The sequence below is a fragment of the Cinclus cinclus genome, chromosome 2 (genome assembly GCF_963662255.1).
Source record: "Cinclus cinclus chromosome 2, bCinCin1.1, whole genome shotgun sequence".
Lineage (NCBI taxonomy): Eukaryota > Metazoa > Chordata > Aves > Passeriformes > Cinclidae > Cinclus > Cinclus cinclus.
Genome location: NC_085047.1, coordinates 86,675,091 through 86,698,463, shown reverse-complemented (window position 1 = coordinate 86,698,463; position 23,373 = coordinate 86,675,091). Strand labels below are relative to the sequence as shown.

Sequence of the window (23,373 nt, the reverse complement as noted above, 5' to 3'; positions counted from 1 at the left end):
TCTGACTAAAAGGAAGTGGTTTCACTTACATAGGTATGCTTGGCTTAAGGGCCACAATGATAACATAAAAGGTACAAACCAATTATCAGAAATTTTGTCTCTCTTGTTTTGTTTTAAATCATTCAGCACCATCTTAAGGGAAGTGGCAGATCAAAGCCAGCTAAAGCACTGCAAATTTTATAGTGCAGCATGCAGAATTGCTTGCCTTTGTCCCACCATAATAATACTGCTACATCTTGCAATAGTTAGTACAATTAACAATCCTTTTATTTTCCCATCTTTATATGACTTATTGAGTGGCTCACAGCAGTACCATTACTTTCTAGTCTAAGAACTAGAAGTTAATAGAGTGCTAAAATGAGTAAGAAAATTACAGATTTTTAAGATTAATTTGAACTAGTTTAAAAAAGTAATCCTGGTGAGAAAGGAACACTTAAAATATAGCTGAGTGAATGCAACTACACCAATCATCTTTACCTTAAACACTGGGCCAATCACATCTCTGTTGTTTTTATTAAACTGCTTGTGTCAAACAAAATATGTTCAAATAGAATATATAAAAGAAACTAAGCCTTGTGGGTTTTTCCTTATATTTATGGTGATATGTGGTATCTTCATGCAAGTTAAAGAAATATTCACAGTTGAAAGCTTTAATAATTGAGACTATAACCACTACATGGAAAAGTTCCACCACTGTACTCTACACACCCAAACATAAGCCTATGCACATATATCTATTATGAGAGTATGTTTAGCACATGACAGCTGAACAACTGGCTAATGAGGAACCTGAGGCTTTTTTCTTTGCTTGTTTGGTAGGGTATTTGGGTCTGGGAGACTGTTTTTTGAGGGGTTTGTACTGGGGCCTTCTTATCTGTTTTTAACTGCAATGTTTCCTGTCACCAGTTTACATAATTTTTGAAGTATCTTACTCTTGTACATTACAGTCTTAACATCTACAGTAAGATATTCTTGAGTTACATTAAGGACCAAGGATTGAAGAAAGGAAAAAAAAACAACCTAAACAACTTGGTAGGTGGGGAAAAAACAAAAAAGACAACATCATAAATCTGAAACATGCAATATATTGACACATATATTGACTTTTTTGAACTACATAAGAGGTAGGAATTATAGATCAAGCACTGCTCTGGTAGCTCCTTTGCTCCCTTTCAAGTAGTAAACTATCACCACCAAGGAATTTTAAGAAAAATGTTCTCAACATACATACAATCCACAAAATGTATGCATATGAAATCCTAGTCAATAGAACTTCACAGCTATGTAGCTCTAGCATCAAGCCATCTTGCTATGTATGTCAACCTGAATACTACCTCCATCTCAAAATTTCAGCATATATTCTCTAAAATTACCTTTTTTCCTGTTTTGATTCAGACAAAAAGGTAACTGACAAGAATGGCAACATCATGAAAACCAAGTATTTGCAACAGTAATTACTTCACTGCAGTAACCAGATTTCTTTAAACCCAGTGATAACTTGGTCCTAAGAACTACCTTTGGGTTTGGAAATCTTGCAACACTTGCAGTTCCTACAGGTGAGTTAGCCAATTGCATCCCAACTCTAGATCAAAATGAGCCCTAAACACAAAGTATCCCTCAATTCTTCTGAGACACAAAGAACTGAACAGTGAGACAGACCAGAGAGGTCCTGTGGTAAAACCCACAAGTATTCCCAACACAAACTATCAAGGAACCAGAACGTCTGGCCACACCAAAGCACACCGTTGAAAGTAACTTTAGAAAGTCCAAAGGTTCTGTGCTTAATGCTTGCTTATTTTCAGAACTCCACTAACCCATGAGTTCAAAAAGCAGCTATCAAAAAGATGGAAACGTTGCTAGTTCAGATGATTTACTCAAACAACATACCTGCAATAGGTCTCCTTCATCAAAACGCAGCATTTCTATTATGCCATCTGACTGGATGAAAGCTGCAAAGAAAAGAAAACAACTAAGTAATTTAACAAAAAACCCCTTTGTTATTAAATCAAAAGAAAAATTTAAACATCTAAAATCTGCTGTATCTCATTTTGTAGACAGAGCTATGACAGACCAAAATAATATTGCATAATCTACCAAAATAACAAACACAAGTCTGTGACACTAACTTTGCTTGAGAAGTGCCACACTTGGAAAATTAGTATCTTAGTTTAAAATTGTTTAACTCCAAAGGGAACAACTTCTTCTAGGGTCCCAAAAAAAAAGAAGAGTGATTGTACCAAGCTAACTCCATACTTCAATGGATATGACAGACCAGGTACCTGAACAAGTGAGTTTAATACATCTAAGCCTACAAAGAGTTCAGACACAAACATAATTTTTAATTCATTTACGCACCAATAATCTCAATTGTACATCTGGAAAGCTTCCTTCACACTGCAGCCTAATCCTTGACATGGCAACTATCCCCTCCATCTTGACAGGAACATATTAAAATTTGAAACAGTTTAGAAGTGTTTGCATCATAAGACTAAACTCCATGAAAAATTCATGCCTCAGTCATATAGGATCAAACACTCCATTCATTTCCTCTACATGCTTGGTCAGGCAATTTCAAGTCCTCTTAAAATGCAGGGAATACAACTTTCTTCTAAAGACAAAGAAATAAGGGCATTGCCCTTCCTGTAAAATATAATATAATAATCTGTACAAGAATGAGTATGATTTAAAGAGGAAAGAAAGGTTCAAAGAGTTCTACATTTTACTCCCCAAAAATCTATTCACACACACACACACACACATAAACATCTCTAAAATAAAATGCAGTAGCAATCTCAAATGAGAAAACAGTATTTAAAAAAAAAGTCCTAGAGATGATAACTCCTCTACCCTATGTCTTTTTCCCATGACTGTCTTTACCATTTACTATTCATGCTAGATGAAGTTGAGTGAGTGATACCATTCATCTCTTTCCACAAAGAAGAACAACTTCCAACAGGAAGAAATTAAAGATTTCCCAGTACACAGAAGCAGACTATGTGCTTCTGGAAGATGGGTTTTGAATCACAGTCTGAAAAGGGAGATTTAGACCTTTATCTCCCACTTTGAAGCTCAGTGCTCTAAGAAAAACAATTATTATAATGTCATTCTATGATGCTTAAAACAAAAAAAAGTACCTGTACTTTCAGAAAACAAAAAGCACTCTTGGTAAACAGGAGTAAAGGCACCTACCACATACAGAAACATTAGCTTTGACATATATTTATCCCAAACATTTCCTCATTGGCTGCTTTGGTGACACTCAGTACCCAAAATTCACTATACTAATTAACATATCACTGTGTGCAAATCCCACTCTGGATGCCTGACATCCCTGCACATTTCAATACCTTCTCCTTAAAGGCACAAGCTACACAACCTTGCTTTCATATGACCCCAAAGTAAAAGTTAATATAAGACAAAGATTGCTGCTATCATCTCCAAGTCTCTTTTAGTATGCAAAAACCGTGAAACAAATTTAATAGATCCCCAAACAACAAAGTTTTACACAATTACATTTCAAGCTACCATACCACACAATTCTAACATGCCACAGGCTGAGAAATCAGCCCAGTTCAGGTGGAGTGGGAGAATCACCACAGAGGACAAAGGGGGAGCTCATATTATAAAAAACATCCATGTCCTGCAATATTTACATTGACACTGCAATATTTACAGTGGCATGAGAAGTTCTAGTCAGTTGTGTCAGCAATTAAGTTAGCATTTTTTTGTGTGTGTTTATTGTTATTACCTTAATGTTACTTAAAACAAACGAAATCCATCCTTGATGCAAGAAGCAAGAGTTTGGTCAATCATTTATACTGAAGAGGTATACAGAACATAGGGCAAGAGATTAAAAAAAAAAAAAAAAAAAACCAACAAACCAAAACAGCATTTAAAAAGCTGTTACAAAATCAAGTCCTACAGTTTACAAAATTTTGGGCTTTTAAAACTTAAATTACTGGAATAGGTCTGTCAGTTTAAAGTTTAATGCCAGAACAAAGAACACGTGAGTTCTTCTCAATTTAACTGGCAATACATATGATGCAAGATATTCATTTCATGGTTTAAGCTTGGTTTTAAAATCACTGAAAAAAACTAAGTGTATTGCAGTGCAAGACGTAAGAAAATGAAGCTTTGACACATTAGGTTAAAATGCAGAGTACGACAGTTAATCGTGATTTCACACAAGTGCCATGCTCATACTCTGCGCAAGAACCCCATATTACAGATTAACTAGCATAGAGGGGAAATTCTCAATTTTTAACTTGGGGAAAAATACAGAATGAGATTATGTTTTCTCGTGTATCTTATTTATTGGAAGTTCAGCAATCACAAAAAAAATCACAGACACAAGCACACCTTCCTATTAATCAAAAGGAATTGCACCTCTTTTTGGCATTCTATTGCCTTCTAGACTTCCAGTTTGGAAACAAAGAATACACAGCACTAGATTGTGACATCAGGAGAAACAAAAAAAAATTCATTAGAGAACAACTTTTTATATAAATAGTCTACTAACAACCAGCAAAGCATAAAAGCTATTTCATCTAATTGGCAAATTCTTAATATTTTTGAGGCTTTTTTTCCCCCCCGATTTAAATACAATACACCATCAGAGCAGAAAGCAGCAACAATTTTTCCACAAGGATAGTACACACTGAAGCCCCCAGAAATTAGCCCAAGCTTTCTACCCAAGTATCTTGAAATCAGACAGACCTTCTGTAGACCCCAAACTTTCTCAGCCACTCTTTAATAATTTCATCTTTGCAACAGCTTATGAGCAAAGCAACAGATGTTACAGAACATTCTGAGCAGATAATGCTGTTAGGAGAAGTGCTATTCATCATTATATCATTTAAGAAATGTTTCCAGAGAGCAGATGACAGGTGAAGTCAGATGCACTGTAAAGCCTGGCTGCTGTCCACTTCACAGCAGGCACTTCCCAACCAAGACAGTGATGAAGTTGCTGTGGTTATAGCTTTCATTTTGGTTTAGACTAACTTTCAAGCCCGTGTTTCTCTTTATTGGTTATTTCATCAAAGCAAGGAAATGGCAAGTAAATACCTTCATGAGATGAAAGCTTATTTTTGCAACTGGCTTCTCAGACTCTCAACTTGGGATGAAGCAACCTCATTCAAATGAGGCAAAACTAATTACATTTTAAAAAACCTCCACTGATGAGTCACAAAGAGTCACCTGAATCCCTCTTAAGAGCAGCCCTCAAACTGCCCAAGATGGACCACAGAGAGGACAAAGCCTTCTTCAAAGTGAAATGCTGACAATGCCCTTGTGGGTACTTTTTTGCCTGTTCCAGAATTAGCAGCAGTTGCTCATCTTTTGCACTTGTGCTACCTGACCTAAGCAACTTCACAAACTTTGCAATGAAAGCCCAAAACTAGTTTTTACTGTCCTTTTACAAAAAATATGTATGTCACCAATAGACGATAGGTTATTACCATGTGCAAAGTCACTGTAAATAATGAAGTATGAGGTCATTTGGGCATGCTTTATTAGGTGAACCATTCCCCATGCTAGAAAGGAAGATGACTCTTTTCTGCTAAGTCCCTAACAATTTCCCCTGGAAACACTTCTTCCCAAAGCTTAAGCTGCTACCATCATAGTCCCCATTACCAGTCTAACACTGTAGTAAATAATTTTAATACTCTGGAATAGTAAAATGCAGCAAATTACCAACTGTTGCCTTGCCATTTCAGTCATCCCTGACACATGACTGGGGACTGCTACAAGAGGGGCACAACATAATATTTGGGGTAGGAAGCATTTCAGCTGTCACAGCATGATCTGCCCCTGCACAAATCAGCAGCCAAGAAGCCAAATTACACATTAGGAAAATAATTTCTTCCTGACCCTATAGGCAATTAAAGGCCTGCAGGCTAGTTATAATAACTATTAGTCAAACCTTAAATGTTCACAGACCAAAGAAGGAAAAGGATACATATTCATATCCGCAGATTTCAAGGCCAGAAGAACCATAGTCTCCTTTCCAAACACAATACTTTCTTCTTAGAGGTATACACAAATTCCTCTCAACAGAAAACCTCTATTCTTCCAAGCTTCCGCAAAAAGCAAATGTAACAGGTTCTTGAGAATCTGTAACCATTTCAGTCACTCTCCCTACTAAGGTATTATATGATTTCAGGGTCAATTTTTTTCAGCTTCTGGCTTGTGTGTTCTTAGTTTCCCCTTGTCAGACAGTAAGTCACTACTAACAGAATATAGAGAAGCTAACACTAAAAATACTCTAAGTTTCATTTTCTGTTTGTTTTCAGTCTACAGCCTTTAAAATGCAACTTCTTTGATTAAGTCAGCTTTACTATGGAAAACCCGTAAAATATATCAGAAAGACCATGAACCTAGTTTTTCCAGTTGCTCCAGAACGGCTTGTTCTACTGACAACAGTTTCCAAGCTTTCCAAACTCTAAAAAATGCCAAAAGAAAACTCACCACCACAACCATAGCCCCCAGACCCCAAACCACAGCTTTCTGGAACAGTAAAAGCACTATCTAGTCATTATTACCAGTAGCTTCCTGAATGCTTTCCCCTGTGCTTTCCAACAACATCAGAACACTTGATGGTAAACACATAACATGACAAAAATTAAAGCAACAGTAGCTGAATTCACTTATATTCCTCAAAACTTAAGCAGCATCTTTTCAGAAGTTTATACATCTAATAGACAAATCTTGCTCAAATATATCCCTATTTTGATTCTCTCTTGTCCAAGCCTTTCATATTTGGGGTTAAAACAAGAAAAATACAGATGTATAAACCATTAAATAAAAAGAAAATTTTAAAATCCTACACATCTCCAAAGCAAACAGGAACTTATTGTCAAAATAACTTTAGCCAACACCAGTCTTTAGCTGTGACTGAATTACTAAAAACAGAATAAATTTGCATGTAATGCGAGAGCAGTGAATATGTCAAGGTGCTTGGTACACATCAACAAAAAAATCTCCATGGCACACAGGTTATGAGGCCTACTCCAAGATCTGATTTTTAAGGTGGCTTTGCACACTTTCCTTTAGCCACTGTTAATTTCTTCATTTAAACAGGAAAGTATATTCTGGCACATATACTTACAAAAACTATTCGAAAATATAACTTAGCTCTTGAACAGCTACTTAATAGCAATCCATTGATTTATTTTTATATTAATGATCTTTATATATTCTCTTACATGCTTGCAAGAACTGTTTTCTCTCCTAAGTCTTGTCTAAACCAGTTTTCTCTCTTATAAACTGGATTTATACAAACCTATATCATCTAGTCTATTATTTTTCTCCCATTCTAAAAATAGTGTCCTATCTTACCAAAATAGGGAAAGGTCAATTATTTAAATAATTCCTAATTTACATTAAGGTGGGTTTTTTTTTAAGTCCAGCTTCTAATTCTTTGTCTTAATGACTAGTTTCACTTCAAGGTAACTATAACCCCATGAGACAATTACAATGTGCTAAATACCACTCACTTCTGTCTATGTAATTGCTACATTTGTATCACTACTGGTAAAGCACAGAACTAAACCTGGACAAGTTATTTTTACAGTTTTGGCTATGAAATAACTGCAGTCACAATTTCAATCATCCTGAACAGTGGAAAACTGAGCAGCATGGGGAATACAGGCAGGTGAATACAGAATGAAAAAATAAAAATATTGTGGATGGAAAATTACATTGTAAAAAATAAAATACCATACAGATAAAGGAGAACAGTATTACACTGCGATGTGAGTGATAATTTTAATCAGCTTCAGGACTACAGAAGTCTGGTGAGCCTTAAGAAACATGTCCCAGTCCAGTATTCAACACAACAAATCTATTTAAAAAAGTTCTGTTCTCCAAGACAGACAAGTCAGTCAGTGTAGCTATCAGCCTGGATTTCTGCCTACATCCCAACAGGTGACTGTTCACTGGAAATGTAAAAGGTCATTCTCTTATGAGACAGTGAGCGTCAGGCAAGTGAGACTCACCAGCCAGCAGACTTGCTTTCCAGCTAAATCCTCTTGCACTTACCTAGGCAATTAGCTTGTTTATTTTCCAGTACTCCATAACAAGAGGAAATTAATATTTTTTCCAACAGACCTCAGAAAGAGCCAGAACAACTAAGAAAATACACCAAATGAAGTAAAGATCACATGTACAAATGTCATACTTCGAAGTCTTTTTACACAGAAACATATTTATTCTTTCATTATTAAAACCACTAATGACCATCCCCCAAAAAGCCAATTGGCCAAATTTGTATTTTCTATTAATATATTAGATTTTAAATAGAACCATTCCTAGATAATGTACTTTAATCATCCTGTGAAATGAAAAAGTAATACATTAAGCTAAACAACAAAAGGACAGAATCTTCATCAAAACCCTCATTTTGTACTACTAATTAAAAACAAATTTCTGACTTTACATAATACATACTAGAGTGAGTTCATATGCACCAACCTATGCCCAAGTTAATACAAACTAAACAGAGACAGTAGATCACCAGTATTGCAATACCTGAGCACACTACTAACTATTTCACAGGGAGGGAAGGAAAGTCAAATTATTTCTAGTTCACTGCACGCAACAGCACAAACTGAGCGTTATCACTGACACCCAACTAAGTCTGCATACAATATTTCACTAACTTACTTTTGTGTCATTTCTGCCTTCAGATAAAAGACAAGCTTCTTTATCCAGCAAGGCCCTTCCCCAGTAAGAAGAGCGGTCCCATTGTGCACATTCACTCATCTCCTTTCCCCTTAGTTAAGACTGATGCAGATTTTTAGGAATTCAGTCACCAACTCAGCTTTTAAAGCAAGCCATGAAACAGAAAGTGACAGCATGATTCTGATTCAGAGCACAGGCTCCAGACAATGAAGCTACTGCTGAGACTGCAAAAGGAAGAAAGTGAGTCTCCACCCTGAAGCCAATGCTCACACATCTGGCTCACAACATTTGTTCCACGCTTCAGAAGACAGTGCAACTGCTTAAAGGTTTCTTTTGCCGTTAACACTGATTAGATGTGCTCTGTGATATATATATCCTTGCAAAAAAGCAGTACAAACATACATAGAAACAGAAAAGCTCACCGAGAGTAATAAGCACTACACCCAACAATCTGCTTTTATTTATTTTCCTGACAAAATTACATTAGATGATTTCAGATTGACACACAAAGAAATCACATTTCATTCATATACCTTTATTCTCAAATGCTTATTCTGTACTAAATCTGTACTTCTGCCTTGCAGAAATGTGCATTTCCATCCACTTCAACTAAAGCAACTTTTATTTTCATCTATTTTTTTTTGTATTGAGATAATTTTTTAAAATTATCTGCTATTGGCCAAAATGGTGGATTTCAGGTGGTAGCAATAAAGTCCATAAAACTTCATTCAGAGAAAGAACACCAAAATACTACTTTGAATGATGCTTTAAGTTGGTGCTTTATTTTTAAACTTTTCAAAAATTTCGTTTGTGTCTCCAAAGATATTTATTTCCTGGCTCCAAAATACTTCTCAGTAAATAATACTCAATTCTATTCATAGAGGGGTAAGAATGAGAAAACTTATTTTAAAATATTTTTTTTTAAAAATCAAATAAAAAGGAGAAATAATTCTCTCAGCAGCTGAAAACCTTTTGTGCACGCTATTTTTAAGCCAAAGAGAACAATACTCCTGACACTCACGGAAACTTCTCAAAAATCATTTAAAGAGAGGAAAAATTTAAAAGGAAGCTAAAGAGGAAATAAACATCTGCAAATAGCATCCATTTTTTCTGCTTTGGACCATACAAAATCTGGCTATTGTCTCTACTGATGGTAATTTTAAAGTTTCAGTATGTTAAATTAAATTATACTCCTATGCATGTATTGTTATTGAACATGTGCAAAAAATTACTTGGAACTACCCTCAAAAACAAGGTAAATTGTCCTGCAATGAGAGGGGACAAGCAACAGTCCCTCCAAACTGCTCTTAAGGTTTCATCTCAATTTCTCAAATTCTAGATCAGAAACTTTTCATTGTGGCAGTTTTACTATTCATGTGGCACTGGAAACTGATGTGCGAAAAGATAACATGCACCTAATGGAATTCTAATCTTTTTAGGATACAGAAACATTCAATATGCATCTTGCCAGAAACAGCAGTCAGTTCACGGCTTCTGGAACGTCAGGAGGACAATGCATTAAATGACAATAATTTCAGCTATTACCATTAACATTAGCCTTCCAAACTTATACTCTTATGAAATGAACCACTGAACAAGCCCCCACTTACTCAAAAAAATGGGTTGTGTCAACACAGGGGAAAGAACTACCTAAAAGGTGTATCCAGGATGATTAACGACCTTAATAAGGACCAACAGAGATCAAGCATTGTTTTCCACACCATAGAAAAGAGGAGGAAGATGCAATTCTTAGAGTTTCCAAAAAATCCTCCACAGAACAGGAAGGTGACAGAGCCAGGCAGATACCTCCTGACATCTAAATGTCTTGCTGGCAATATGAATGCAATCAGGTAAGGGCTACAGCTTATGATCTGTGGACACTGCTTGGTTTTCCATCCTTACTCCTACCTTGCTACCTACTACAGAGGATGCGTTCTGTCATTCATCTTATGGTACAGAAACAGTAGTCTACTAAGTGAGAGTTCTGCTCTCCTCCCTGCCTTGACTTTGCCTCCCTCCCTTTATTTCTTGGTCAGTTAACCAGGGTGGAACTGCATGAATTTTTAGAACAAGGGTACACGAACACACAATTCTTTAGATTTTGTTGTGTAACAGCTGCAACTTGGTTAACACCAAGTTACTGGAGAGAAGTATCATTGGGAGAGAGGAGCCCAGTACCCCCACCCCTCCTATGCTCACCTGGCTACATTCAAGTGTCCACTGAAAACAGCTAGCAAGCCTAAGGACAAGTAAAAAAGAGTGGCAAGAAAATGCTTGTTCAGCTACCATATAAAGTTTATAAATACAACAATTGAAGGCAAGGAGCAGGTAGAAAATGCCTGATGTTAAAGCCACAGTGTTAATGATGTGGCAGTAACACTACTTACTGATTGCTGAGCACAGAAATCTGTTGACTTGCCATGAGAGAACACAAACCAGCAGGAAAAAGCTGGCTGCAAGGTTTGATAAAACCAGAAGAGAAAAGGGTGGAGAAGAACGGCTGAAAGTTTTGAACGGAGATAAAATACAGAGCAAAAACAATGAAACAAAACAGACAAATTTCAGTTTGGGGGGAACACTCCAAAAACATCAGTAAGTTAAAGGTGCAAATAGGCATAGAGAAATAAAATGCTTGCAGAAATACAATTTAGCTACCTACAGTACCTTGGAAGCAGACACCTCTGAGAACGAAATAAAAAAATCTCTTCTGGTCAGACTCTTTTACAAACAGCTGTGGTGATCTAAGTTGACACCCAGAGCAACACAGATCATGATTTCACCCAATAATTCTAAACCCTTAGGCTTAGTGACAGACTATGTTACAGAGAGACATCTAATTTTACTTTGAAGATCGCAACAACCACTCATCACTAAGTTGCCCCCTAAGACAAGCCTTCACTCAAAAATACCTCTCATTTCTACTTTGATATGCCTAGTACTGAGTCTCAACCTAAATGGGCACACCTTTGGTAAATTCAACATTAGAGGGATTTTTTCCACAAAACAGGTATTTTTAAAGCACAATTAATTAAATAAATTTATTTTTATTTAAATAAATTTAATTAATGAAATAAGGCTAAATAAATAAGTGATTTATTCAATATCTGAGCTCCTTAGTCTAATCTTTATCCCTAGAGAAATTGCATTTAATCAAAGGAAGAATTCACAGCACTCATCAAGTACTGCAACTCTGATCAAATGTTCCCTGATGAACTGAAAGTTCATTTCAGTCTTTTCTCCATCAGTTAATGATAGTCAATAGTAATGATTGTTAGAGTAATTTCACCTGTGGAGATTCAGACTCTGCCAATGACAACCATCTCTTCTTCAGCATCAAATGTAATCATGTTTCTCCCAAAACAAGGAATTTATTAATCTTTTGAATATTTTGGAAGATACAGGTCAGCCAAAGCTATTTGGACACATCCGGACCTAGTTAAGCTACACAAAAGGCAACTGACAAAGTATATCATAATATAAAAGTAGCTGTATCATAATATAAAAGGTACACACACACACTTTCCTTACCTTCTTATACTTAGGAGAGACAAGAGGGCAAGAGCAGCCTCAGTGCTTCCTAGTACACACTAAATAATGGTAATTTCTGGTACCTCTAAACTGCCTCCACAGACTGAAGTTACACACAGGTTCAGAATACCAAAGCAAGCACAAAAGAAGGAAATGGTTTATAGTAAGGACCAAGTACTCCATGTCCTCCACTGCAAGAAAGGAATAGTCAAAAATGTTGCAGCACTGACTATCCAAATCTCTCTGTATTTCCTCAGTCATATTAGCTGCACAGATTGTTAAGCATAACTTTAAGGTATCTTGTATATTAACATATAAACCACAATTGAATGTATTGTTATATTGCCTGCAGCTGGCAAAGATGAAAACTAATAGCTCTATTATGCTTCACATGAAAGATGACACACAAATACTCCTTTTGAAACAAATTTTTCAAGAGGAAGAACAAAAACACGGGGACAAATAAAGCCTATGTGATCCATGATTACAGAAATAAGGAATGGTTGATAAGGTCTTGTTTTTATCCATGATCACAGTTTTTTAGTGATGCAGCAACCCATGAAGCTTCCTGGTGCAATTACTACTCTGCTTCTACCAAAATTATATCTATATTACTAATACCACAGCACTGACTTTACCACAGAGTTACATGAAAAGTCAGACTTTTGTCTTACAGGTATTCCCATCAGCTGCAACAAAACTATTGCAAGCTCCAACTAAGTTTTAAGATCACAGGGAAGACACAAAATATTGAGACGGGGAAAATGAGGGTGGAATGGACCTTAAGACTGTCATCCAGCTCTACCTTCTGCAGAACTACAGCGAATGCTGAATTTGGATGATGTTGCTTTAGGCTGTCATTTAGCTGGGCCTTGAAAACCTACAAAATCAAGAGATTCCACAACCTCTCTACAGGACCTGCTTCAATGCCTGACCATCCTCATGGTGAAATGAAGACTCATGATGTCAAGGCAGAAGATCACAGCCATCCTGACCAAAGGCCGTGACAGATGGAGTCAGTGATCATGAAGGAGCCAAGCCGAGCAGACCCATTCCTGTGCTGGGCTGCATGTCTGGGCTGGCCGTCAGGTCCGTGCTGCACGTACTCCATGGCTGCAGGGGGAGCACGGACAGCCTTCTGAAACAGAGAAGCTGCAGCCAACTCCACCAGTGATTATGCCACCTGGATGGCCTTGCTTTATCTGAAAGTGCAGATGGAAGTTCCCATGTCAGCATCCTTTCTACTAGACAGCAAAAATTATGAACAGGGTTGTCTTCCTGTAAGGAAATCCAGCAACAGAGCAACATGGGGTAACCTTTCTATGGATGGGGTCTGCACAGCGCATTGCACATGCACTCTTCAGAGATCTGTTTGGTGCTGCACGGTTCAGGGTTCCCAGAATGAAAGAGATCCGTTATTATCTATACTATTCTCTCTTTATATGGTTAGCTTTAACAAACAGAACTTTCATTGCTATTTTAGAGTGTCCAAGTGCCTCCCCTACTCAGATCATCATAGAGCAGTATCTCCCGGCACAAAACAAACTTTCCCTGTTTAACTTTATGGCCACTTTTTCAGGCTCTAGCCATGCATCTTTGTGAGGAGTCAGGCTTCATTTTCCTCCATAAACTACTTTGATATTGGCATGCTGCCACAAGATCCCTCAGCCTCCATTCATAGGTCATGCACATATTGACCATCCTTGCAGACTTCCAGTGGGATGGCAGAGAACAGAACTAGACACAGTGGTTTAGGTGTGGTCTTTTAAGTGCCGAGTAAACAGGAATAATCACTTTGTTCAGCCCAGTGGCTACACTCCTGTATGTTGCCAGGGTACACTGCTGACTCATGAACAGCATTTCCAGGTTGTGTTCCCTGCAGGTGGTTATTCCATTCCATATAAAGGGCTTTCCATTTGTCCTTTTTGGATTTCATGAAGGGCCTGACAGCTCATTGTTCCGTCCTGCTTAGATCTCTCCAAAATGCAGACTTGCCCTTGAGCATTGGTACATTCCAACTCCAGATCAGCGACAAAGATATAAAGCAGGACTGGTCCCAGAATAGAGCCAGGAAGAGCTTCTTGTAGCCAGCCTCTGAGGCAGAGCATGAACCACTGCTGGGAGTAAACCAAAACCATACCCCTTGCAGTTTATCTAGCTGCCCACATAGTTTTAATCATCATCTACAAATTCCACCCGTAAATATCTGTACAGTATTTTGGTGTAAATCACTGATTCATTTAGACTTCTTCTCTGTTTTTAGATGATTTAATATTTATTTACAAGCCTCAGATAACCAGTCTACAAATTAATTTAATATATTATGACACTTATTAGAAAATGTTGCAAACTACTTAAATTGGTACCATGCTTGTCTACAACTTTGTCTCCTATCATCACTCCCTCAAATAGTGATTTAATCTGTTTAACATCATATTATCTGTGCTTCCTCACTTAAGTAACTCTGAAAAACCTAACCCTATAACCAAAGGTTGTCAGATTTTTCTAGTTTGAATAACTCCAAAAAGTCCATGCACATCCTATTACACTGAATCCATACAATCCAACATAGATCTAGGTGTTCAACTGAAAAAAAACAAACTCGTAACACTTAAGACATTCTGAAGACAAACTGCTTTATGAAGAACAGGTAATGGATACAATTATAAAATAAGTTTAAAAAACTAAGCATATTGCATTAGTCAGCTGAACAGTTATATTACATAACGTTTTGTATCTTCATAGAGTACACAGACAGAAGGAGCTGTTATGTGTGTAGTTTCATTTCCTGTACAGTTCCTTCCACTAAATTTCACTCAGGTATCTCTAAAACCAGTTTGATAAGGACAGCAAAACTCCTGTTCTCAGATTATTTTCTGCTGCTAGCTGTGCCAGGCAGACGGAGGACAGGTATTAAAAATGCATCTATGATAGTCTTAGTGAGAAGATTAATCTGGTAATTGCAGCAGGAAAATCACAAACCAGTGGAACACCTCAATTTTTAATTCCTTTTCAGAGACTGGAATTACATAGCAATCCTTTAGATCTTTGCTATTTCCCCACTACATCCAAGGTTTTCAAAGAAAGAGAGAAAGAGATCTGATCCTGGATTTGTCCCTTTAATATTCCAAAGCAAGTTATCCAAGGCTGCTTAAGAGAAAATGTTAAAATGATATTTCAAAAACGTTAAATGCAAATGCTGCATCACATCTTTGTTGCAGTCAGTAAATCACTAATTATTCCATAAGGACAGCTGAGAAAACAGAAATACACAGCAATCTTGCAACGCATTAAAAGTTTAACATCTGCCTGTAACAAATCCATATCTGATACAAGTTTATTCTTCACTTGTATTTATGACTAGAAAAATAAACTGAAAGTATTTAGCCCTAATGGTCACTGGTTCCTTTGGTTTTTCCCTATGCAAGAAGAAATTATGCATCCTGTCTTGGTATAAGTAATTAAAAATCCTGAAATACTAATGCAAATTTTTTTTAAAAGCAGGAATTATTTTTAAAATAATTTTAGTTCAAAATCAAGTTTGCTAACTGCCTCCGTGTGAACGGATCAATATAAGGACCAACCACACTCAACTTTTGGAACTCCAGGACAATGAAGGCTAGAAGTGACCCCAGATGCTCCACCCCAGTCACCTGATCAGAGAACACCTAGTCAGAGGAGGCTGCTCAAGGTATTACTCAGCCCAGTTCCAAGTACCCCCACTAGCTACTATGAAGAGTGGACATTTAATTCAACTGCTGTCTTTCAGAGAAAAAAAAAAAAAAGGCACTTTCTTGAGCTCCTGTTATACCCAGGTAAGTTCCTGCTGTAGACTGACAAAGTCAGGGGCGCTGCACTGGACAGAAGGTACGAGCAAGAGAAATAAAAGAGATCATTATAGACTCCTATTCTTGCCGAACCCACAAACACAGGAACAAACCAAACTGGTTCTAGCCTGTGCTTCAGTCACATAACTTTTACTGCTCGTTATGCATGAACCACAGCATCTACCATTCACTGTCAGACTCACAGGTCATTTACCAAGTTTACTGTTTGAAAAGATTCTTTGAACTTACAGACTTGTAAGAACCAAGTCACCATAACATGTATCACTTTAAGCAGCGTAAAACTGGGTAGGCTTTGAAATAAAGTGACTCACAGCAAATGTCCAAGCAAACAGCTGAAAATTTGAACATGAACAAATACATCCAAATGACTCACAGCAGTCCATACTGCAATCATTCACCAAAAAATCACAACTGAAAGCTTTACATAATGCAAAGTCTATCAACTTCTGTACACTCTGGTGGAATTTCATCATATTAGCCACTACACAAACCCATAGCAAGTTCCTGCAAGAGCTAACAATACAAGGCCCTGAACTGAGCACATCATCCTTCAATGGACCTCTACAGGTGAGGATACCCCAGTCTGCTTCACATGTGCAATATAACTGAACACCAGTGAGGGAGAAAGAGGTGCAGGGACGGAATATGGAAGCATCCATTTTGAGATTACGTTGAAGGTCACAGAGAATATGGGGTCTCAACTTCCTGTCCATTGCAGTAAATATTTTCCTTTATTTTAGTCCAAAGATTTCACAAGCAAGTAAAAGACTATTCAATCTAAGCACATGGTCAATATTTTTCATTCACAAGTGTAGACACAGTGTAAATCTAATCAGCTGTCCCATACTTAAGTTTCAAAACCACATGGAGATAGCATGACCAATTTTATCCACTGTGTTTTCCTCACACTCCTCTTGATTCTGATGTGCTACTTCAACTGCTGGAGGGTTTTCAGTTTAACTGAGGTCATTCTTTCTGAATCACACTTTGATTTAAGTCAGGGTCAAAACACCAGCATAAAAGTAAACGCTGGCATGCTTAGATTAGTTCTGACAGCAGGATGTGACAAACAGGCAGTATATGGGAATAGATTTTTTGTAATATTAAACACATAAGCTTTCTCTCAATCATCTTACAATATTAATCAAGTTTTGATACTCCTGTGAAGTATCCTGGTTTGTTATTTTAAATATCAGTAAAAACCAAAAAGTTATTTGAGATTAGAAAAAAAATTATATAAATGGAACCATAATTTCAACATTATCAGTGCACTGCTCTGATGACAATACCCCACTTATACTCAGTAACTAACTTAGTTTCTAGGAAGCTAGAAGAGAATACATTAAGCATTAGGAAAAAAAAGTCCTATTTTCACTGGTCTATCTGGCATCATAATGTAGATGTTAAAACAGATTTTTTTTCCCAGACCCAACACCAAGAACTAACTTCAAAAATTGCAGTTAGCAATAGAACATAGCCTAAATATCAACCTTGCTCTACCTGCACCTATCTTGTGAGCAAATGGGTAGGTAAGAGAACTATCACTGTAGTCTCAATAGCTGACCAAATAAAAGGGGATTTAAAAAAATGAGTTGTATAAAGTGAACACTTTCTAAAAATATATAAATGTATATAAATAAGGGAACCAACACAAAACAGTTCAGGTGAAAAAGCATCCTCATGTCAGACATTTATCTTCAAAGTACTGAACTTACCATGAGGTTATGGCATTACTATGGCTTCCAGCAAACTAAAACCCAGAAGGCTATTCTGTGTCTGTTTTGTGTCCTTCCCCCCCAAAAAAACCACAAACTAAATCAAAACAAACAAAACACCAAAAAAAAGCACACCAATATAAATGGATAGCTGTCCTCAATCTATATAGCAATACAGAATGTGATCATTACACTAGGAAAGGATAAGCCTTACAGAAATCCTGAAAATCATAAATACTTGCCAAAGAAACTCTAACGTTAATTTTTACCCCTCCTAAATAGCAAGAGGCTCTTTAAAAATGAAGTTTTTTCCTGCCATGTCATTCTTTTGCAATGGTTCATAGACTTCCTAAGTGAAAAAAAAAAAAAAAACAACATAAAATTTTACAACTTTCTCAGTCTTATCCATTCCTCAGCAATACATGGGCACCCATGAGGACCCAGCTAGGGACAAAAAAAGAAAAGTCACATATCAGTGTTTAGTCTGAAATTGATATTTAAGGTTCTCTGGCTGGTTCATACACAGTTTTCTCTACCCTGCTATCTGCTCAGATACCAGATAATTTCCACAAGTTCTATTTCTCTAGCACAGAGAAAGTGTATAGCAATGTCACAGTTCCTCAAGACTCTTATTTACAGCTAAAACATGCAAACAATTTCAGTTTTTCTTCTTGTTTTTAGCCAAAGATGTTTGTGACATTTTTCCCCTTCAAACTCTTTAACTAAGACTGGGTACTAGAAACAGTCATGTGTATCTAGAATACTAGATACACATCCATCTTCTTTCTACTTGTGACAGCTCCATCCATAAAGAACTGCTTGCTGGTCCTTCTCCACATGAAGCCAACATAATCTTCTCTCCATCATTCCCACAGTTTTTCCTCATGTATATGCAAGGTAAGAGGAAAAGAGTGTCCTCCATTCACTAGTTTTTCACTTTCTTTTGTCATATTCTGATCTATTCTTCTCACACTATTCACCTGGCACTTGCTTCTATCAAGTTTATTCTGTAGCAAATTCTCTGGAGTATTGCACTGTGTCTTACTACAGCCACCTTCAACTCAGCAGTACTCAGGAGCAACAATGCACAGCCTCAGACCTAATCCCCCTCCACAGCTTCCTTCCTGCAGCTGTAGTGAAAAATATATGCCCACATTTGGGAGATGGAAAGGATATTCCTAGCTACTTCCCTGCTTCCTGACTATTATTTTTAAACTGTGTCTTACTAGATTTAACTTGACAAAACCTGGTAAAAGCTAAGGCAATTAAGGACAGAGCCTGAACACCTTCCACTCCTTTCTTCTCAACTACATTTTGAGCTCCCACCTTGGCCTAAAGGTCCAGTGTCCAAAGTGGTCCTCCTTCTCCAGTACTCAGTCATTACCTCTCGCAGACTGGCCCTTATATTGTAGTGTAAGATCAGTGAGACCTGATTTCACAAGTCCCTTTAATCTTTGTCTTGCTTTAAAACTATTGTTTGGTTTATGCTTTGTTTTGTTAAATCCACGGTTTAAACAACTATTGCTCAGCAAAAGGAAGACTGCAAGACAACACTTTCCAACATGTAATCTGCAAATGCAGATTGCCAGTGAATTCTGCTCAGGAGTATATAAAAGATGAGTAACTGAGAAAAAAACCCCAAACAAATACTACAGGAACACTTATTAGTGACCTTAGATGTGTACTACTCGTAAACTACCCTAAGCAGCAGAACACTTGGCAAGAAAAGCAAATGTCAGAAATGTGAAGACTAAAAGAAATCCACGTTCTATTTGAGAAACAAATTCACCTTTTGAAAATGACAGATGTGTTGCTGGAATAACTTTTAAGTAAAAGACTGTATAAACAGAAGTAAACATTATCAGTACAAACTACTCAATTTTCTTTCAGTTGTATCTGTGAAAACTCTGTGAATTTAAAACCGCCTTTGTTTATTTAGGAATGCCAAGATAGTCCATAAAGAAAAAAACCCCAGTATCTTCTTCACAAATGAACCAAACCAGACCATGGCCTCAGCTGTCACAACTTTTAGGGTATGAATCAATTCCATCATACCAGTATATGACATCACTGACAAAGCCTATAAAGACATATACCTTATTACCTGTGAAGGAATGTAGTCACAATCAGAGTTAAAAACAGAAATTTCTTAAGCATTTGAACTCTTTTAGTTCCTCAGGACACCACAGGCCACACTGACAAACTTACACATTCTTATCTCTCTATGGATATGGGATCATACTCACACAGTTTTCTAAATGTTTACATTCCCTGTAGACAAAGTCAAGTGAACAAGAGTGGCTGTGCAGCAACTGATTTGGGTTTTTAATCTCCTTAATACCAACATCCTCATATTTGTAAAAAGAAACTATTAGTAAATGACTGAAATTGAGCCCTTCTTTAGAAAGGCGCATCTACTTTTTTCTTAAATACATGCATTATTACGATGTATTTCTTCCCTCAAGTCTGGTCTAGGTACATGACTAGCCCCTCCTTGCTAAGCTCCTATTCCATACCCTTTTTATTTCTATTTTTTATTCTTACTCTGTTTCTTCCTGTCAGACCTCAGTATCCTCCCTCCTCCAGCACGGCAACTTGCCTGAAAAAAAATTCTCCTGTCCAGCCAAAGTAAATCTATCTCACCTACTTTAGTAATACATTATATTTACCTGCTGCATTTTCATGCTGCCACACAGCCATGCTTTCAAGTAGCCTACGAGTCTGCACCTTGGAAATGCTTGAAAGCTATTCTCAGCAATGCTACAGATTATGCTTAGGTGTTTCGCTCGGGGCTTTTTCTCCCTTGCTAAACCACAATGAAAAGACTTCATGCCAAAATCACAGACACTGCAAGTCAGGGAAAGTCAGGCAAGGACTTCATAAAGTTTGGAGAAAACGCCACTGACCCCGCAAAGGCTCCGGACACCTGTCAAAAGTTCGGGGACTTAAAGGGGCGTCCCACTGTCACTTGGAGAGGGATCAAAATCCCATCCATGCAAAAGCGTGCATTTCTGCCGTTTCTCATGCAGCTTCGCCAGTCTGTTTGGTTTGGCTTCGTCTCCTGCTGGAAGCCTGCCGCAGGGAAGCCAGCTCAACACGAGAAAGCCTCGTATTTTATTTATTTATTTATTTATTTCCCTCTCGCCTGTTTAAAGGGCAGCTCCATCTCCATCCCCGTCCCCGGCAAGGAGGAGAAACCCCCGCGAAACGCCAGCGACACAGACACGGACACACACGGACACAGCAACACACACCCGCACACCGGCGGCCGCGGTGGCGGGGCGGGGGAGCCAGCGCCGCGACTCGCCGCACACCCAGGGCAGCGGGAGCCGGCGGGATGCGGGAGCCGGCGGGACGCGGGAGCCGGCGGGACAGCAGAGCCGCCGGGATAGCAGAGGCGGCGGGACAGCAGAGCCGCCGGGACAGCAGAGCCGCCGGGACAGCAGAGCCGCCGGGACAGCAGAGGCGGCGGGATGCGGGACAAGGGACGGCGACCCCGGGGCGCCTCCCCAGCCGCCCTCCCCCCCTACCCCGCCGCTGGGGAGCGGGCGCGGGCCGCGGCCGCCAACGGCCCCACCGCCACTGGAAGAAGAATAGAAGGAGCGGGGCGAGAAGGACAAGAAAGGGAAGGGAAATCTGGTTCTCACCTTCCTTCTCGGCCCGGGCCGTGTGGAGGATCAGCGCCAGCGCGAAGCGCAGCGCCGCGCCCTGCCAGGCGGCTGCCCAGCCGGCGCGGGGGAAGGGGCAGCTGCCGGGGGAGCAGCGGGGGCAGCGGGGGGAGCAGCGGGGGCAGCCGGGCGCCGCCGTCATCGCGCTGCCGCCGCCGCCGCCGCGGGTCCGCCGAGTGTCCGCGTCTGTCTCCGGCCGGGCCGCGGCGCGCGCGCGGAGGAGCTCGGGGAGGGGCGGGGCGGACACCCCCGAGAGCGCGCGCTGCGGCTCTGACGCGCTTGTCACGGGTCGCCACGCCCCCGGGCCAGGCCACGCCCCTACCGGGCGAGGGCGGAGTGCAGGTGCCATTTTAAGCACGGGCAGGGCGTCCCTTTGCTTAACCTACCCGTTTTGGCTGCTGCTTTGCCGACTCGGTCGCTTTAGTTTAATTTTTTTTCCCCTTTCCCCCCCCCCCACCACTTTTTTAAAATGCGATTTTTAGATCTTGTCTAAGCGCTGGCTATTGGCGCTGGGGTTCCTCCGCCTCTCCAGCGCTCTCTGGTTCTCCCGGTTCTCTGGGAAGGCCGGGGGACGCTGTTGTTTCCCTGCTGAGGCGCTCGGGGCTTCTCCCGCCCGCGCCCAAGATGGCGGCGGTACCTCGCGGCCTCGCTGGAGAGACGGGGGTGTTTCTTTCCAGTGTTCTTGTCCTTTTCCTATGTCTTATCTTCCCAGCTGAGGGCCCGGAGTGTTGTCCGGGCAGCAGGGGTGTCGGTAGCTTCACCCTGAGGGAATTCCCCCCACCACCTCAGCCGCTGGTCCTGCCGGCGCGGCAGAAGCGGAGGACGGGGAGGTTTTGCATGTCTGGGGCGCGGTGAGAGCCTGTGCTGGAGCCGGGGCGTGACACCGCGCGTCTGCTCCTCCTGGGGGAAGACATGTACCTGTCGCAGGCTGTGCGGGTGACACGAGTGGCCGTAAGGCCCTTGGGAACGCGCGGAGTGAATTTGCAGTGGGGGAGAAGGCGCATTGTCGCACACGTGAGGTTTGTGTCTCTCAGGTGGAGGCTACGCTGTGAAATGGGTCCGTGGGACCGGTGCTGACAGAACCTGTGATGCCAGGTGTGCCATGTGCTGATGCTCCCAGTAAGAGATGTGAACTGGGTATAATCCGTCCAGGACCGATAGTCTTAAAGTCATCTTGGATAAAGTGCTGAAAGCAAAAGTGTGTAGTACAGACAGAAAAATGACAAACGGACGAAAGTCTGTTCACTGTAGAACTGCTTTAGCATTTTAGAATAAAAACCTGTATGCACCCACGTGCCGTTCTCAACTGCTCATTTCACCACCTGATCAACACGTCACACTGTGTTTGAAGTGGTTGAACACATCATTGAGTTTCATCTGTCATAACAGCATAACAGATCTTGGTAGTGTAATTGAGCCAGAGTCTCTAAGGGACTGACTAACAGCCTAACTAAAAATAGTAACATTTGTTATGGCTCTTACACAGCTGTAACATACACTGTTATTTATTGTTAGAACTCCCTGAAGACACCTTGGAAGTCTGGATATGGTTGTTCTGTTGAACTATGGCCACAGCATCAACTAGGTTGATTTTCAAGGAAGAAATGGAATGTTAGAAGTACTGGGTCAAAACCTTTCCCAGCAATAGTGATCATTTCCAGAAGACGTGTGAGGAGGAGCCAAAGGCTTCTGTGTAATTACTAATCTTTCAAAGTTTTGTAGTCTTTCGACTACTGCATTGAAAATGGATTTATAAAAATCAGTAATTTATGAGCATGAGTCTCTGTTCATATTTCTTAGAACCACCCAAACCACAGTGAATATAAAGCTGGATCACTGCTGTGAGCAGAAGCCCACATGTTGACTTCTGTGAAGGTTAGGTATGTGCATCAAAGAGCACAATCAAATCTAAGAACTCAGAAAATAAACAGCAGT

General features: G+C 39.6%; 1 protein-coding gene across 1 annotated transcript in view; it reads right to left on the bottom strand.

Moving 5' to 3' along the window:
* TMEM131 (transmembrane protein 131) overlaps window positions 1-21,787 on the bottom strand; it is a 92,296-nt gene extending 70,509 nt beyond the window's left edge. Inside the window, exons 1-2 of the mRNA XM_062514950.1 lie at window positions 21,418-21,787; window positions 1,888-1,949 (exon numbers count right to left, since the gene is read on the bottom strand). Coding sequence (XP_062370934.1) covers window positions 1,888-1,949; window positions 21,418-21,787 — 432 coding nt within the window. The remainder of the gene's footprint in view (window positions 1-1,887; window positions 1,950-21,417) is intronic.
* Between the last annotated feature and the right edge of the window lie 1,586 nt (window positions 21,788-23,373).